The 18,057-nt window shown below is 42.2% G+C and overlaps 1 protein-coding gene across 4 annotated transcripts in view; it reads left to right on the forward strand.

The window, feature by feature from the left end:
* The window catches only part of CHN1 (chimerin 1), a 213,528-nt gene extending 197,170 nt beyond the window's left edge, over window positions 1-16,358 (forward strand). For all 4 annotated transcript variants that reach the window (XM_013046819.2, XM_004774381.3, XM_045066651.1 and 1 more), the window contains 5 exons: window positions 3,104-3,277; window positions 4,026-4,103; window positions 7,197-7,334; window positions 14,189-14,294; window positions 15,572-16,358. In XM_013046819.2, the coding sequence (XP_012902273.1) occupies window positions 3,104-3,277; window positions 4,026-4,103; window positions 7,197-7,334; window positions 14,189-14,294; window positions 15,572-15,743 (668 nt within the window). In that variant the 3' untranslated portion in view covers window positions 15,744-16,358. The remainder of the gene's footprint in view (window positions 1-3,103; window positions 3,278-4,025; window positions 4,104-7,196; window positions 7,335-14,188; window positions 14,295-15,571) is intronic.
* The last annotated feature ends 1,699 nt before the right edge of the window (window positions 16,359-18,057 follow it).

Below are 18,057 nucleotides of genomic sequence, written 5' to 3' on the forward strand. Positions count from 1 at the left end.
GTACTGCACAAGTAGGGTGGGCAAAGTAGCACTGCGGTAATGTTACAAAGGCTTTGCAAACTAGGTAGGTATTTGAACCTTGGCCTACAAAAGCAAGCCAGGACACGCATTCTGAATCTCAACAGGTTAACTCTGCGAAGAGAAATGTTCAGTAGGAACCAGAGTCTTCTTGTAACACTCAAAAACATCCAGCCTTCAATTCAAAATTAAACTTCATACTGAGAAGCAGGAAAATCTCAACTTAGATGAGAAAAGAATCAACAGATGCCAGTACCGAAACGACCTAGGCACTAGAATGATCAGACCAGGAAAACAGCCACCACAATAATGCTCCAGCAAGCAATTAGAAACACTCTGGAGACAAATGAAATATAAGAAATAGAAAATGAAGACGAAAAATAAAAGGAGGGGCGCCTAGGTGGCCCAGTGAGTTAAAGCCTCTGCCTTCGGCTCAGGTCATGATCTCAGGCTCTCTCAGGCTCAGGCTCTCTGCTCAGCAGGGAACCTGCTTTTTCCCTTCCTCTCTCTCTGCCTGATTCTCTGCCTACTTATGACCTCTGTCTGTCAAATAAATAAATAAATTCTTTTTAAAAAAATTTTTAAATAAATAATAAATGGAAATTTTATAACTGAAAATTGCATTAACAATAAACTCACCGGATAGATGGGCTCAATAGCAGAATGGAGGGGACAGAGGACAGAACTGGTGAACCTGAATACAGATCAATAGAACTTCTCCAACTCAAACAAGAGAAAGAAAATAGACTTTGAAAAGTGACCTCAGCCTCAGAGACCTGTAGCAGAATAGTAAAAGATTTATCATTTGCGTTTTTGGAGTCCCAGAAGAAGAGAGAGGCTGAAAAAATATTTGAAAAATGAGTGGCTGAAAACTCCTCAGATTTGGTAAAAGCCAAGAAAAATGAAGTACTTATTTGGAGACGCTTTTTTGTAAATGAAATGTATTAGAACAGTAAAGAGGAAGAAGCAGCTATAACCCGAGGCATCCACGTCCTGTCGCATTCACATGGGACGAACAGAGCTGTCCCAGAATCCCACTTAGCTTCCCACTGTAAGCTGACTGGGACAATGCCATGTAACGGACCCTGGGCTGCCGCGTAGAAAAGGCCTCTCAAAAGATTCTTCTCAATAATGACAACAACATAGTCCTGGTAAACACCTCTAACCTACTATGGCTAAGAAATTGCATATATTAATATTAAAGTCTCACAGGAACTTATAATGGATAGATAATAAATACTTTTATGATTCCTATTTTACATAACTGAGGTGCAGGAAAGGCACTCAGAATTGGACAGCTAATAGATGAGAGAGCTAATTCTAACTCAGAGAAGTTATAGAAAACATTAAAATATTCAGGGGAAACAAGGTCTTTTAAGTGGACATTTGCCATTGATTTGCCTTAGGATTGAATCAGAAATCTTAGCAGTAACTAAGAGAGATATAAAGAGGAACTGGGGGTCTGGGTGATGTAATCACTTGGACATTGTCTAAGTATTACAGAATGTTGTCAAGCCATGTCCTCTGGTAATACAGATCCAGCTCCATGCTCTGGAGGCCCATTTCTGTCTTCAAAGAAGCAGCTGCTATTCTTTAGTGAGGATAACATTGGGCATTGTTGGTATTGGCTGTGCCTTCTCCAGTGCTGTTCTCTTCCACACATATGCAAAGACCCAGTGTCCCTCTGCACCTAGCTTGTCTTTGCACATGGGAGGTGCTCACTACAGTGGAATTCCTCCCTTCGAGTCACACAGGCCTTACGTATGCATTGCAAGTTGGCAGTGTCTACATATTTAACGAAAGAATGATTCCATTTATAAATTTTGGCAAATGTCCCTCATCTCTGTTTATTGTTGCCGCCCTATAGAACTAGACTGCAGCTTTACCAAGTCATTATTAGAATGATAAGCACCAACATTTGCTGAAAGAGCAAGAAAACTAAAGCTTGCCCAGGGACCACAGGCAGTGGCCGTGGCCTTGTAGGATTTTCAGATTGTTTCATTAAGACCTGGATATCTCTGAATCAGATTTACAAGGGGTCAACATCAAGTCCTTATGAAAAACATCAAATGGGTTAGGTTTTTAGAAACATAAAGATGACATTTATTTTAGTTAAATTATTCAGTGATGGTTCTTTTAGAAGAACAGAATATTTGAATTCTTCTCTGTCCCTTCTAAAACTCCATTGCTCTCTTATTGAAAATGAAGTATCTCCTGACATTAACTAGAAGATGTTTGAGTTCTGGCATCTTAGAAGTTACAACTCAGTAAAATTACAAAGCAAAGGACAAGCTTCAGGAGAGGCACGATGGTTATAGGTGTTAAAATCGTGGACCCTAGAAATATCTGTAGGCTTAAATCTCAGTTCCATTGCAAACTCAGGGCATGACTTTGGGTAAATCACTAACATGTGCTCGGTTTCATCAGATTTATAAAATAAGAAGAAAAATAGTACGTATTTTATAAAGTTTTGTGAGCTTAATGGAAATAATGTAAAGCATTTGGACTAGTGCTTGGCATCAGTAAGCCAGTGCTAATAGTAAATGGCTATTTTTAGCCGCTAAATTTATTGTTTTATATATCTGTATATCAAGGCTTATGAAGAGATATGAATATGAATGGCATGATTTTAAGAAGATCCTGGGATACTTTTACTTTCGGAGATCTAATTCCTCTTCATATCAAATATATTAAAGTATAATCTTATTTCCCACATCAAATATAATGTTTATGTCACTTTGAAGAAATGGACAATTTTAAGTTGCCTCTTTGGCATAATATTATATTTTGTAGACATTTAAACACTAATTTTGTTTCATCTGGGTTGAATTTCTCCTGAGATCACACAGCAAGTAAGAAATGAAGCACGAGCTAGAATTATCATCTGCTGACTTAAATCCAAAATTTTCCAAGAGAAAAGATGGGAAGAATGTTTTTACACTCTGCAGAAACTGCTGGAAGCTAGTCCCCTTTTAAGCCTCACTGAAGCTGGATGGACTGGCTTTTGCTAAAATAAACACTCCAGAATGCTCAAAACTCTGCTCAAAACATTGATGAATTTTTCCTTTCTGTATTTTTCTTTTAGATTGTGGTTTGAATGTTCATAAGCAGTGTTCCAAGATGGTCCCAAATGACTGTAAGCCAGACTTGAAACATGTCAAGAAGGTGTACAGTTGTGACCTTACAACACTCGTGAAAGCCCATATCACCAAGCGACCAATGGTGGTGGACATGTGCATCAGGGAAATTGAATCTAGAGGTGAGGCATTTCTGGTGTGGTTCAGCAATTGTAATGCACCATGAATGCAAGTTTTCATGCCCTTCTGGGTGCCTCATTGCATAATCCAGTTGTCTTCTTTTATAAGTTTAGGGGGGAATGATTTCAGATGTCCAATGATCTGAAAGCCTGAAATGAATTAATGTAGCATCTAATGAACTAGCTTGATTTTAAGGTGCATTGAACTAGTTACAGGAAATAAACAAATATTTTTATGGATGATGATGCTTCTAGTCTATAAAAGTTGACATGTAGATAGCAATTTGTTTTTCACTTTTTACATTTTTCTAGGTCCAAGAAGCAAAGGTGTAAATGCTCTATTAAAACTAGCCTAAGCCAAAAAGAACACTGCATCCCAATTCTTATTTCCCATTTGGGAAACACTGGTATGGGCCTATTAACATGGTTATCTTAATCTTCGGTTATGTAAAGAATTATGGTATAATTGGGGTGATGAATAATTTCCCTTAAGACTCAACATATTTGATTTAATTAGACTCAGTGGTGAGCCAAATTACAAATACTCAGGTAACAGTAGGTCAGAGTTTAAAAACTATGAGTGCAGTGGTTTTATTTTAGGAGAAAATGTGAAGAGGTTTCTAAACAAGTGTATTTAATCATTCTTTCATGCACATTACTTCCCCAGCCTGAAGTATGGGAAGAAATTAAAATTTGGAGAAAAGGCATAATTCCAAAGAAACTAATTAGCTCCCTTGCTTTATTTTTACAGGTCTTAATTCTGAAGGACTGTATCGAGTATCAGGATTTAGTGACTTAATTGAAGATGTCAAGATGGCTTTTGACAGAGGTATGTTCTTCAGCACGTTCATTAACTTAGGACAACAATGCCCTCTGCCAAGAAGGCACAGTTTTTGTTATTCTTTATATTAATTATTTATATTTATATTACTGTCTAAGTCGTTGATTATTATTCCAAATTAAAAGTTTAAAATTCTACTTTTTATTAGTATATTAAAGTGTTACACTTCAAGGTGAGGAAGAAACTGTATAAAATGTAACTATATTACCAGTACCTGAGCACCCAAGGCTGGTCCCTGTTCATAAAAATATACACAGAACAGTTAAATTTACCAGAAATCATGGAGAAGATAGGGCAGGGTGGTTGGGAGAATCTAAGTCATTGCAGATCTCAGATTTCCCAGGCTGGAGTTGGCTCATCAAACCGCCCGTCATCCATGTATCCCATCACCATATTTGACTGGGTGGAGACTCAGTCTAATGACTTAGATGCCCCTACTACAGAATCGTTACTGATTTTATTTGAATTTATGCCATAAAGGAAAATATTAATAACTTTGGAATATAGCGTAGTTTGTTGGGGTTGGAGGAATGCTGGAGATCAGAATAGGCTTTTCCAGAGAAGAACAGAGGTTAACCACATAATATGTAAAGACGCTGGCAAGAGAAGAGTCTGTGCAAAAGCCCTGAGGCTGCCCTTGTCAAGGCCCTGAAAAGTGCTGTGGCTTAGAGAGAAGAAGTGAGAGGAGAGTGGATGAAGGTGCAAAGACTGCAGTATCTCACTGTAGAAAGAATTAGCTGAATGGTAGAAGGGTTCTCAGATCCATGTCTAAATTCGATTCGATTTAACTTGTCATAAAACTGAGCTAGAAGGTTGGTCATTTTATTTTCCAAACCAAAAATTGGATGTGTAACCCATAATGAGACAGGATATTTGATATGTGGATTCTCATAGAAAAATAACTAATAGAAGGCTGAAGCAGGAACTGTGTGGCAGGAGAGAATACCAGTTTTCTTTCACTTTCCCTGAATAAAAATGTCAATAGAGGTGATACTTACCTTTGCAGTTTTTCTGCCTACCATTTGTGCCCTCCCATCTCCTTTTCCATATCTTTGGGCCTCTAGCACCTGCCCTCTTGCCCAGGGTTCCCCAGGGAAGCATTCTACATTGCTTTCTCCTCCCAGAAAGTGGTCTATCCCAATTTGGACCACCACAGCCCGGGATTTCAACCCAAGTGTGAAAGACACATACCAGTGATCTAATTCACACTTCAATGTGAATGTATGACATGCCATGGCATTTTGCATTTAAAAGAGGCTTCTTTAAAGAAAAAGTAGTAGTAGTTTTAGGTTTACCGTTCTAGGTTGACAGTAGCTTTAGCTTACAAAATTTCACAGAGATTTCCCATCTAACCTCTCCTCTCATGCTCCCCCCAACCCAGTTTCCCATTGTTAACACCTTGCATTAGTATAGTACATTTGTTACAATTGATGAGCCAACATGGGTACGTTCTTAATAACCAAAGTGAGTAGCTCACATCGAAATTCACTCTATGTTACAGAGTTCTGTGGGTTTGGCAAATACATAATGTCATATATCCACATTAAGTGGCACATAGAACTTTCACTACCATGAAAATCATCTGTACTTTACCTGTTCTTCCTTCCCCTTCTCCCCCTGCACCCCTGACAACCACAGTTCTTTCTACTGACTCCACAGTTAAGCCTTTCCCAGAATGTATATAGCCGGAATCATGGAGTATGTAGCCTTTTTCGACTGATTTCCTTTACTTAGCGGTATGCATTTAAAGTTCTCCCATTGCTTTTCATGGCTTGATAGCTCTTTTCTTGCTGTTGTTCAATAACATTCTTTGTCTAGATATATCAGTTTATTCACCTATTGAAGGACATCTCAATTGCTTCCAGTTTTTTGGCAATTATGAATGAGAGTGGCTATAAATATTTGTGAGCACAGTTTTGTGTAGAAATAAGTAGTTTTCAGCTCTTCTGGGTAAATACCCTGGAATGTGATTGCTGGATTATATGGTGAGAGTATGTTTAGGAAACCACCTACCCCCAAGTGGCTGTACCTTTTGTGTTCCCACCAGCAGCAACGTACAGTTCTGTGGCTCCTGGTCCTCCCAGCATTCATTGTCAGGGTTCTGGATTTTAGCCATTCTAGTATGAGGGTAGGGAACAGGCTGCTTTTTTTTTTTTTTAAAGATTTTATTTATTTATTTGACAGAAATCACAAGTAGGTGGAGAGGCAGGCAGAGAGAGAGAGGAGGAAGCAGGCTCCCTGCTGAGCAAAGAGCCTGATGCGGGGCTCGATCCCAGGACCCTGGGATCATGACCTTAGCCGAAGGCAGAGACTTTAACCCACTGAGCTACCCAGGCACCCCAACAGGCTGCTTTTTAATCAGCCGAAATCATTTGTAAGCCAAACGGAATAAAAGAAACCTAGGATAAGGTCAGCTCAGAGTAGGCACTAATTGAATATTTTGTAGATGAAAATTCAGGTATTTTAACCAGTGACAAAATGCAGGGGAGTAAAAGAAGGCCAGCTTCCCTTGAGAGTCTTAAGGCCCAGCTCCTCTGAATTACTCCTCTATTGTATAACTTCTTTTCTTGTTATTTCAACATTCTAAAGTTTTGTTTCATTTTACTCTCATGCTTCTTGCTATCTGCCTACCCCCAAGGCTTAGACAGCATCCCAACGTGTCATGGTCATGTATCAGAGCCTGGGGTGAGTCAGAAGTGGCCTTTTGTAAGTTAGGAGTGGCTTTCTTGTTATTTTTCACATTCTCTAGGTTTATTTAAAAAAGAAAGAGAAAGCAATCCCACTCATTCCCCTAGGAATTCTCAAGTACTCCTGGAATTTACAAATGTTGCTGTTGACCTCTGTCCTCTTGTACTCCCCCCTCTTTAAACCTGGAAAAATAAGTAACTTCAGAATAGAAAATTTAAAAAAAAATGATTTCGCTTTCCACAGAAAATTGATCATTTATATACATCGGCACACAGAATTTGATACTAAAAACTGACGCACTGCCAATCTCTAAAGACTGTACCCAAAAACATGTTATGAAAACAGTGCTATGCATTCAGACACTTACTCTTATTTTTTTAACCTCCTTCCAAGATGGGGAGAAGGCAGATATTTCTGTGAACATGTATGAAGACATCAACATCATCACTGGCGCGCTGAAACTTTACTTCAGGGATCTCCCAATCCCACTCATCACGTACGACGCCTACCCGAAGTTTATCGAGTCTGCCAGTAAGTATGAAGCCACACATTCCGAATGACCCCCCAGACTGCCTCCTCCTGATAATCATTTCTCTGGTTTTTCCTGAGTTTCTTGAATGCTTACTAAGTATTTCCCCCTCGTCTTTCTCCACGGCTAATATACTCACAAGAATTTTGATCTCCTCTCTAACATCGGTTATTTATGACTTCTGCCATCAGAAGCTTCTTTGTCATGGGCTAACCCTCATTTTCCAAAGTAAGGCTTAAACCAGTGTTCCTTAGGTAAGGACCAACACTTCCACAAAGTAAAAATGAATAACTAGAAAAATAAAATTGAAAAACAGGACCAAACTATTTTGTTACTAGATTCAGCTAGGCATAAAAGTTGCTCAATCAGATCCCATAAAAGTTTCTAAATTCTTACTTTCAATGTCTGTCCTTATCCTGTGACAAACCATTAACAGACAGTTTGTGAACTGGCACTGGTCCGTAGATCATACTTTAAGGAACACGGTTTTAGATCAAGAAGTGTTTCTTTTTTTTTTTTTTTTTAAGTTCTAGTTGAAATGCAAATGAGAAAAAGCAAAGCCTCATATGCCAAATTATATTTATGGTGCAAAACTCATACCTGTAATTCACAGTACATTTTTTTAAAGAAGGGAATTTTTAACAGATTTTAAGTGTTGGCATTGCCATTTTATAGAAAAGATAAGCTATTTCTGTCATTTTCTTTTCTCTCTTAAAAACCATATGTTGTCTTGATCTTTAAATAATAACATCACTTTCTTAGTAACACTGATTTGCTTTTTGACTTGGAAATTTCTTGAAGTACAGACTTGCTTTGTTCTCGTTTTTAGTTTCCCCTTCAGTGCTTTTGTTGAGAATTTCTGTGGTTAGCTCCCTGGAGCCCTGATTTCTTGCGGGTCAGCCCAGCTCTCATGTAGAGAACATCCAGAAGAATTAGACTGATTTGTACAAATGTCCATGTTAGGAGCCTGAAAGCCTCTAGGTCACTTCCATGGGAGTTTAACTCCTCTTATTTTGGGATGGATTTGGTGCTGATCATGAAAATTGTCTGCAGGAGCTTCTGGGTTTCTGTTTTGTGGCCCAGACGTTTCCGCCCCAGAGAAGCCTTATGGCCATGAACATGGGCAGCACTTGACACTTCCATCACGAAGGGCTGCTCAGTCCACAGTCTGCCCTGATCCCCAGGACAACACTGAGGGCCCAAGGGGGCAGTGTTCCTGTCCCCAGTGTCACTTTGAGGTAAAACTGAACGTTGGCTTCTGCGCCAAAGCCAAAGGCTCCCCATTAGCAGGGGACAGAGCGTTCTTCAGACCCAGGTTCTGAACTCGACACAACCACATCATTGATGCAGAAGAAAAATCCAAGCCTTCCTTAATGGGGTTCAAGGTCTTTGCCTCTCACACTCCCACACTGTTCCACCTTCATCCCGCAACGCCCACCTCAGGATGCCTTGGTTAACCTTCCAAACGATCTGTCAGCATTCAGGGTTTGTATCTGGAACAGGCCTTCCGTCTCCTGTCAGTGAACCCCCCCTTGTACCTCAGAGAGCTGTTCAGAGCCTATCACAGGATAAAAACGTCCTAACTCAAGGCAGATTCCTTCTCATAAGTTCAGCTATTTTGAGGTGTGATTTCCCTGACACCAAAACCATGGCTTAATACTTAAATACGATATCAGTGTTTATTTTATGTGTTTGCAATTAATCTATTGTCTGTGGAATATGGTGTCCTTGTCTGCGTCTCTTCTAGCAGTGGCATCGCTTTCATCTTTGGACACATAGATGCAGCCTTTCTCTTTACAGGCACAGAAGGGAGACAAGAGAAGCTAAGATTTGTACAGCATATACTAGGTACAGAAATCATGTTAGGCACTTTATAGCCACAATTTCATTTTAGTCGTTTTTTTCTTTTTTTTTTTTTTTCATTTTAGTTTAGTTTTAGTTTAGTTTAGTAACCTCTACACCCAACATGGGGCTCAAACTCATGACCCTGAGATCAAGAGTTGCATGTCCTTCCAACCGAGGCAGACAGGCGCTCCACCAGGATAGCATTTTAGGAAGGGGATATTATAGGGTGTGAGTAAATTGTCCAAGGTCCTTTTGGTGGAGAAGAGGCCCTGGCATTCTGACTCACATGTGTCTAATGTCCGAGACCCTCTCTCTCCACTCAGCCCACTGCCTAGCTCCCTGGAGCAGCAGAAGACTTACCCACAGGAGGAAGACCGAAAGGCAGAAAGTCCTCCCAAAGATGGTCAGGGCTGGCCCACCCTTCCTGATGCAGGGACTCTTGAACCTTTTTCTCACTCAGCCCCTAGAAAACGGGGGGGGGGGGGGGGGGGGGGGGGGGCGGGGGTTCTTCTTGAAGGCTCGGGTTTCTCTGGCATTTATTAGCATTTCTTGCCAACAGAAACTCCAAGTTCACATTAAAGCTTTCTCCTGCCAAAGCCATCTGAGCTCTGCTGCCTCCCGCAGACATGCACCGCTTGGGAGCTGGGGGGGAGTGGCTACAGGAAATGAAGAGGGACACACAGGTGGTGGGGGCCAGGGCGTCTCATCGAAGGGCTTAAAGGTCTTTGTAATCCCTTGGCAAGTGCCATGGAACCACCTGGAAGTCTCAGACTACCTTTTTCCTCACTGCCTCCCCTTCCCCTCCAGGGAAGAAATCGCTGCCCCCCCCCACCAGGTGCAAAGGCCTGGAAGGCAGGTGCCTCTTGAAGGCATGCTCTGTAAGCCCGCACTCAGGCGCTTCTGACCACAAGGACAACAGTGCTGCTGGGACTGAATGTGGAAATCTTTCTCTGGCCAAGGACTCTAAGAGCTGTGCTCCCAGATGATCTTAGAAAATGTGATTCAGTGTGTAATCCTGAGTGAGTCAAATAAAGTCAGAAATAAAACCCGGGGTTCTTCGTCCCAAACAACTTAGAATGTCCTGAAGCCTGGGATGAGAACTTGCAAGTTTTTCCCTCAACTCTGCCACTGAGTCACTCCTTAACCTTAAGTCTTTTTTCTTCTTCTATTTGAATTTCTATTTCTCTCTTTGAGTTGGCAGCACATACCTTAAAAAGAACTTTTAACTAGATGTTGATATAGGTTCAGGTGCTTATTTCCTGCCCCCACCATGTTCACATTTCCACATCCTTCCAGACCTCCCTCAGATGCCATCTCTTTCTCTCCTCTGTTCCGCTCAGCCCCCGAGCCATCTTTCTCCTCCGTCTCCCTGTCATACTTCACGTGGACCTCTGTTACGGCCTCCTTCCTTCACGCTGAAAAGTTGCCTTCATATCTTGCCTTCCTTGTTAGACTGACCCCTTTACAAGCGGAAGTTCTCTTGCTCATGTTTATTGTCGCACAGCCCCTGCAGGAGTCCCTCACTTACATAATAGGTGCTTAATAAATACTTGTTGAATGTGTAAGCATAATTTTATATTGAGAACCACAGATTCTTAGAGTTCTTAGATCTTCTAAAGGGTCATGTTAACAAGACTTCCTTCTATGACACATTCTTTTTTAAATACCCGGTAATTGCAGGATCGCCGCTTCTCTCAGCAGACAGCTGCCAGTGGACAGACTTAACGGTCAGAAGGCCCTATTGTGCACAGCAGAGAGCCACCTGCCTTCAACTCCCTCCTATTGGCAATGGTCCTAACATCCCCCTCTTCTGCATACAAGCCTTTCACATACTTGAAACAACTGATGGTGGTTGTTCATCTCTAAATACATTCCATTTTATCTTTGCTTAAATTATGCCATGGTCTTCTTAGGACAAAAGATTTCTGTTCTCTAAAAAGAATATGGTTACTAGTCCTTTAAGTAGAAAAAAAATAGAGAAAAATTAATTCCAGGGAAGAGTCTGTCAATTTGATGTCAGAATATTCAAATGTAGTTTATCATATGCCCCCAAATTGCTCTCTCCAGTCTGGCCTCACCCCGAGCTCCAGATTCACCAGCGTCAGCGAGATCATTTGGAGGTCTGATAGACATCGTGAGTAGAACCCTGGTCTTTCCCACGAAACCTCTTCCACCCATAACCTTTATGGAGGCTCCATCCTCCCAGTCACTTATGGCCAAAACTTAGCTCATTCTTGATTCTTCTCCTCATACATCCCTTATCAGGAAATCCCATGGACTCGACCTTTAAAATATACCCAGAATCCAGCAACTTCTCTTCACCGTCACTGCCACCATCTGGTCTAAGCTAGAGTCATTCCTCACCTGGTCTTTTTTTTTTTAAGATTTATGTATTTGAGAGAGAGCAAAAGAGCATATACTAGCCTGGAGGGAGGGGCAGAGGGAGAAGGAGAGAATCTTAAGCAGACTTCCCGCTAAGCACAGAACCCATTGCGGGGCTCAATTCCACGACCCTGAGATCATGACCTGAACTGAAAGCAAGAGTCGGATGCTTAACCAACTGCACTGTCCAGGCGCCCTCCTCACCTGGATTTTTGTAATAGTTACTAGAATAGTCTGTTTCTACTTTGGCCTTTCCATAGTCTGTCTCCCACATGGGAGACAGAGGAGAGATACTGTGAGCAACATCTGTCACATCATGTCCTTGTTCAGCACCTTCCCTTTTCTCTCTGGAATAGCCTACAGTCCCTGGAATAGCCTACAGCACCTGACACAACAGTGTCCTGTTTTCTTTTTGACCTCCTTCCTATCCCCCTCTTGCTCACTCCAGCACAGCCACCTCTGGCTTCTCACGTGTCCTCAGATGTCACAGGCCTCTCGCCCTTCAGCATCCTGACACAGCTGCTCCTTTGCCTGGAAGCCCTTCCCCCTCGCACTTGCAGTGGTTCTTACCCTGCTGTTCTTTCCCGAAGCACTGGCCTCATTCTAATATAGTACAGACTGGAAGTCCATGTTCACTGTGGATTGTCAGTCACCCTCTGAGAGAGAGAAGCAGCTCTCTGTGAGCAGGGAATTTTACTTGCTAGCCCACCAACACCATCCCTAATTTCACACCATCTCAAGATTCTCTCTGCAAAGATTAAATATGAAAATTAGAAGGAAACTATGTTACTCTTTTTTTCAATTTCCAAAACAATATAGTTTCAAATTAATTAGCCCCATGGCAAAAATTATAAGACAAAGTAATAGTTTTCTATAGTAAATGGAGTTTCCTTAATTCTAGAAATTAAATGATTAAATTTCAGTATCTGAAATGGTACTGCTGTTATGAACTGACATTCTTTAAAGACCCGAAGTTTCAAAGACCATGTATCGGTTATCATGGCAAATAATACATCCTGTATCACTGAGAAACGAACCAGGAACCCTGAGTAAGCTTTGGGCAGAAATCCTAATGGCTGAAGTTTCTTTTTTCTTTACGGAGATACAGAGATAGTGAGAGAGAGCATGAGCAAGAAGGAGAGGGAGAAACAGGCTCCCTGCTGGGCAGAGAGCCCGATGCTGGGCTCCATCCCAATACCTGAGCCGAAGGCAGACGCTTAACCAACTTAGTCACCCGGCCCCTCCTAAAGTTTCTTTGAATTAAAAAGCTTCGCTTTTCCTATTCTGACATTTATCAGCTCTGCACTGCCAATGCTAGGAAAGCTCACATTCATTTTTCTGTCAGCTTTACCCTGACTGATGCATGGCCATGGAGTCGGTTTGTCTTAGACGTTAGAAAATCAGGGTTCTTAGTCTTGTGTCTTGAATGATACATTGTGATCAGCTATGGCCTTCTAGTATTTCAAGGCTGCTCTCCTGATTCAGACTCAGCACTTTGAGGTCCCCTTGCACCTGCCCTGCGCCCCGACATTCAAAGGCCCCCTATCTTCGTGACATCTGAGGAGAAGCAGGAATGTGCTAGGGTGCTCTGAGAGCACAGCATTCCACAGACGTCTGCTGCTTCTGATTATGGGAATAACTGATGAACTAAATGCAATCTGTGACCTCAAAGGAACGTGCTGGGGTTTTGGCCAACACAAAACGAAAATGTCCAAATGAAGATGGTTCCCTTTGAAGTTTCTACCTTCGGAAGAGCCACATTTATTTCAGGGACCCTGCTGTCACTCCCAATGTTTAGAATTGCCTTCACTGGCTCATTACAGTCTCCGGTTGTCCTACGTAGTAGAATATTTTTGTGCTCTGAGGATAGATTTGACTTTTTTATATAACAAAAAGTAAATTAAAACCAAGGAAGTAGGGGCGCCTGGGTGGCTCAGTGGGTTAAGCCTCTGCCTTCGGCTCAAGTCTTGATCCCAAGATCCTGGGATCGAGCCCCACATCGGGGGAGCTTCCTCCTCTCTCTCGGCCTGCCTCTCTGCCTACTTGTGATCTCTGTCAAATAAATAATAAATAAAATCTTTTTTAAAAAATTTAAAAAAAAAACAACTAAGGAAGTAAATACTGGGTGATTCCTCTCTTGGTTTACAAAGAAAATAGCATGAATATCAATGAAGCCTCTGGCAGGGGTTACCATGGCAGAACTGGGATGTTCAGAAGACCTGGAAGGAATTAACCTCCCTTCAGTATGTCTGTAATGTTGTAAGATGACCTCATTTGAATGTCTCAGTTTTTACTCTGTGCATACATGTGTCTGAACTCTTTGGGGTGACAGCCGATCTACCCAGTGTCCAAGGTCCCCAGTGACCAGCCTCAGGCGCTCAAGTGAAGCAAGTGGGGGCTGTCCCCCAAAGTCTAAGTAAATGGTATCGCTGCACCAAAACCAAGTCTCACAGAAACTGGAGACTTGGACCTTAAAATACTTTCCACAGCTTGGGGGTGGGGGGTGGCAAGGATCTGCAAAAAAGCATTTTGGACCGGTCCTAGGTGATCACTGCAAGAACAGAATTCAGTGAAGCATTTATACAAGGTGTTAAAGTTCTTCTCCTTGGTGTTCGGCTTGCTGTTTTAGAAATTATGGATCCGGACGAGCAGTTAGAAGCGCTGCACGAGGCCCTGAGGCTGCTGCCCCCCGCCCACTGCGAGACCCTGCGGTACCTCATGGCGCATCTCAAGAGGCAAGTCACGGGCCGGAGGTTGCTCCTTGTGCTGCGGCCCAGTGTTAATAATGAGATGAGACCAAAGATCTAAGAAAGGACAGATCACTGAGGGAGTAACTACAGACACGCGCAAGCAGAGGAGGAAGGCTAAACAGTGTGCACCAGTGCCGGGCACAGGCTGGATGTGGCCACGCTGGCCGTTCGGGTCTGTGGGTGCAGATATGTGAGAGCGCCCGGTGTCCGGTTCTGGTGGGAAGAGGAAAGGTGGTAGCTGTCCCGGCAGGAGCATTAGCATAAGAAAGAGCAAAGCAACTCTCCAGAAGTCTCGCTTTCCTTACTTCTTGCTCCCAAGCAGGCACTTCACCCTGGGTGACAGGATTATTGCCGTAATGTCTCCGACACTGAAAACTGCTATAAAAAATGGAGTAAAATAAGAGGTAGAGAGAGGAATAGAAAATAAAATACTCTGGCTACTTCTGGTTTAATGTCTTAAGTAGCTTAATGGTAGTGTAACTTCATTTCCGTGCTCAGTTGCTCTCACTCTCTACTAGTTGAAGCAAATGGTTTTAAATTATGGGATCGAGTTTTAGTGGTTTTAGGATTTCAAAATATAAAGCCAATTAGAAACAAAAAAGACAGAACTTGACATCTATTTTGTATGCCTCTCGGCAAGAGCTACCCAAAAATGAATATTTAACTGGTGGCGCATTTAACATTTACACGGTTTCCCTCCTTAAAAGCAGTAGGAGCTAAAACTTGTGTTTAATATGCTTACAAATTCACTTGCAAATTCAAGTTTGCTTCATATATGTATGCAATTAAGTCCTTAGCACTAACGCAAAGGAATGGCTCTCCGGCCCTAGTCCGGGCCTTTGCTCGCTAGCAGGAGAGCAAACACGGACACTCAGCCTCCCTCAGTCTCCCTGAACGCAGCCCACTCTGTGCCTCCGCCACCCCCTTCCCCGGATACTCTGTAAATATCCTGGGAACCGGGCAGCCAAGGGAAGGAGGGCTGATGGACTAATAGAGACGACCCAGCGCCCCCGTCCACTACAGGCAAACACCCCGCACATTCCAACAGTGAGCTTGGCCAGGAGCTTCGGTGATACCGGAAGTTTAATTTATTGATATGATTTACTTTGAGGTGAAGAGGGGGACATACAAGGAGCGTAGCCAAAGAGCTGGTAAGTGGGCCGGAGCCTTGACCGTGAGCCTGGTTTTTGTTGTAGCGCTCGAGCGCTGTGCAGAATGCCCGGGCTTACATGAAGCCGCACCCCTGTGCTTCTGTTTTCCAGAGTGACCCTCCATGAGAAGGAGAACCTTATGAACGCCGAGAACCTTGGCATTGTGTTCGGCCCGACCCTGATGAGATCTCCAGAGCTGGACGCCATGGCCGCCCTGAATGATATCAGATACCAGAGACTGGTGGTGGAGCTGCTTATCAAAAATGAAGACATTTTATTTTAAATGTTAGTTCGCAGGGGAAAAAAAATGTTTTACAGATGAAGGAATGTTTTATAGTAATTTAATTGGCTCTTATAGCTGCATCATTTCTTGGTTAGAAGTTCGGGCAGATAGCCAGGTTAAAATGAAGGAACTTTCCATTGTTTCCATAGCACTGCTCCGCCGTCCTTGTAAAACATGAACACGCACTCCAGTTCTAGTGCCCCTGGGTGTTTATCATGTTAAGAGAAACTCAAGCTATTGCATGATTAGCCCTCTCTCTGGCAAGGGAACCCCACACAAAGGAGACAACAAGCCTGCACCGCCTCTCCGTCCCAGGTAGTCTGTGGTTGTAATTCAGCATGTTTCGCAGAGTCGATCTGTCGTGACTTCGCTTTTGGGTTCTATGTCATTGGTTTCTGACGCTTCTGTAAACGCTCACATGAATGGATGAACCAGCCCCCCTCAGCTGCTGCGTTGCCATAGACTAGAACATACGCCAACCTTTCTCAGACGCTTCATTTCTGGTTTCTCTTAGTTCTTCGCTAACATAGTCTTTTCTTTCCAGCAAAAGCAAACTGTGTTTTCAGATTTGTTACTTTAATAAATTATCCACCAATAAAAAACTATAATGCGGAACATTTTCTGTTATGTTATTATTGGGTTCCCGTTGCAATTTTGTGGTTTTGTCTGGCATGCATTTATTAATTTAGTAAATTTGACTTTTAGAAATCAAAAATATTGATAGCTTACTTTTTCCCCCATGATTGAAAATATTTGAGAAAATGCATTTGGCTATTTATTTAATACTAAGTAAAGTTTTGTGTTGAGTTCCTAAAGTAATTTAAAGCTGATTAAAATATCCATTCGTTGGATTTTTCTTCTGGCACACTTTGGCAGAAAGCTAGACTTATTTTCTCAACTTCGGGTGAGGGGTGAGGGGGCCCGGCAGTTGTTCCTTCTTGAGCCTTCAGAAGAAAAACTAAAAACAGTGACTTCTTCAACATTTGATTTGTCAGAAATGCTGGCATTCACCTGCGGCGGGGCTGCTCAGGCTGCTGGAGAGGAGTTGTGCGCATACTTCCAGATCCCAGGACTCCAGCGGTGGGCCTGATGCTGTCACTAACTACCCGTGTGCCTTTGCGTAAGAGCCCTCCAGGGTCTGTCAAATGAGCATCCTTCTAGAACTCAAGTTCTTTCCTGCTTTAAAAAGTAGAATAATAATAATGACGCAATGTACATTTTTGTGTTTTCACCACTTCAGTCCTTGATACCATGAAGACCATCTCAAAGATAATGGTAACTGACAGAAATGAGGATTTTTCCCTATTTTTGCCCCTAGGCTTTGGTAGGAGGTTGATAGTAGAACTACTAATATATGTGTTGAGAAAAGTATGGTTGTTCAAGAGTTAGTCCCTCACCGTGGCCTTCTCAACCATGGTCTCCCACGGAAAATGTCATGGCACTAAACATGGGAAGCATGGATTAAGAGGGTACAGAGATTTCTTTTGTATAACAAAGAAACTTCTTTAAAATGGAGGCCACTAAAAGGCACTATACACGTAAATCTGTGCTCTTGACTCATGAAATACATTTGTCAGAGAAATCTATCTGATCACATAAGTCTGTCCCGGATCAGGTAAGGCTACATTGTGTCATGGCTAATGTTCATTTTGTACAAAGTCCTTTTAAAGGAGAAATCCAATTACAGAGAAAGATGCTTTATTAGAGTATAATCACCCTGTTCTTTTCCTAAAAGGAATATATCTATATATTTTTATATATATCTATGGCTGACTCTCTAGGCACTTTTTCTTTTCTAAGGGAAAACGCATTTATTATTGTTCTGATTTACTGAAACTTGAAATATTCCATAAAATTACCCAGGAAAATCCAGGTAGCAGAAACATTTAACAGTGTGCCTTCCTTCAAGAGGTTCCAAACATGTTTTAAAAGGCCACAGAATGATACACACACACACACACTATGCCACTTAAAGCACTTCTGTCTTCCATAGGTGCAGACATAAGCTCTGTGGTCCCAGGGTAACACTGCAGCCTTCCCCTGGCAGGACCACATAGACATTCCGCGTTAAGTGTGAATACAACCATGGAGGCTTAAAGTCATCTGATGAATGAGTCCCATTTCAATGCCAGACCAAAGGCAGCATAGGAGACCCGCACCTGGAGGGAACAGCTTCCATATGTGCGCAGGGAAATTGGGGAGGCACTTGCTAAAATTAGAGATCTACCTGAAGCAGAGGCAATTCCTGATCATAGTAAACACTCAGTAGATGTTCAGATAAACCTCCAAGTCTTCAGACCAGATTCTTGTTTAC

Source organism: Mustela putorius, unplaced genomic scaffold (assembly GCF_011764305.1).
Source record: "Mustela putorius furo isolate JIRA1106 unplaced genomic scaffold, ASM1176430v1.1 tig00003869_pilon_pilon_pilon, whole genome shotgun sequence".
Lineage (NCBI taxonomy): Eukaryota > Metazoa > Chordata > Mammalia > Carnivora > Mustelidae > Mustela > Mustela putorius.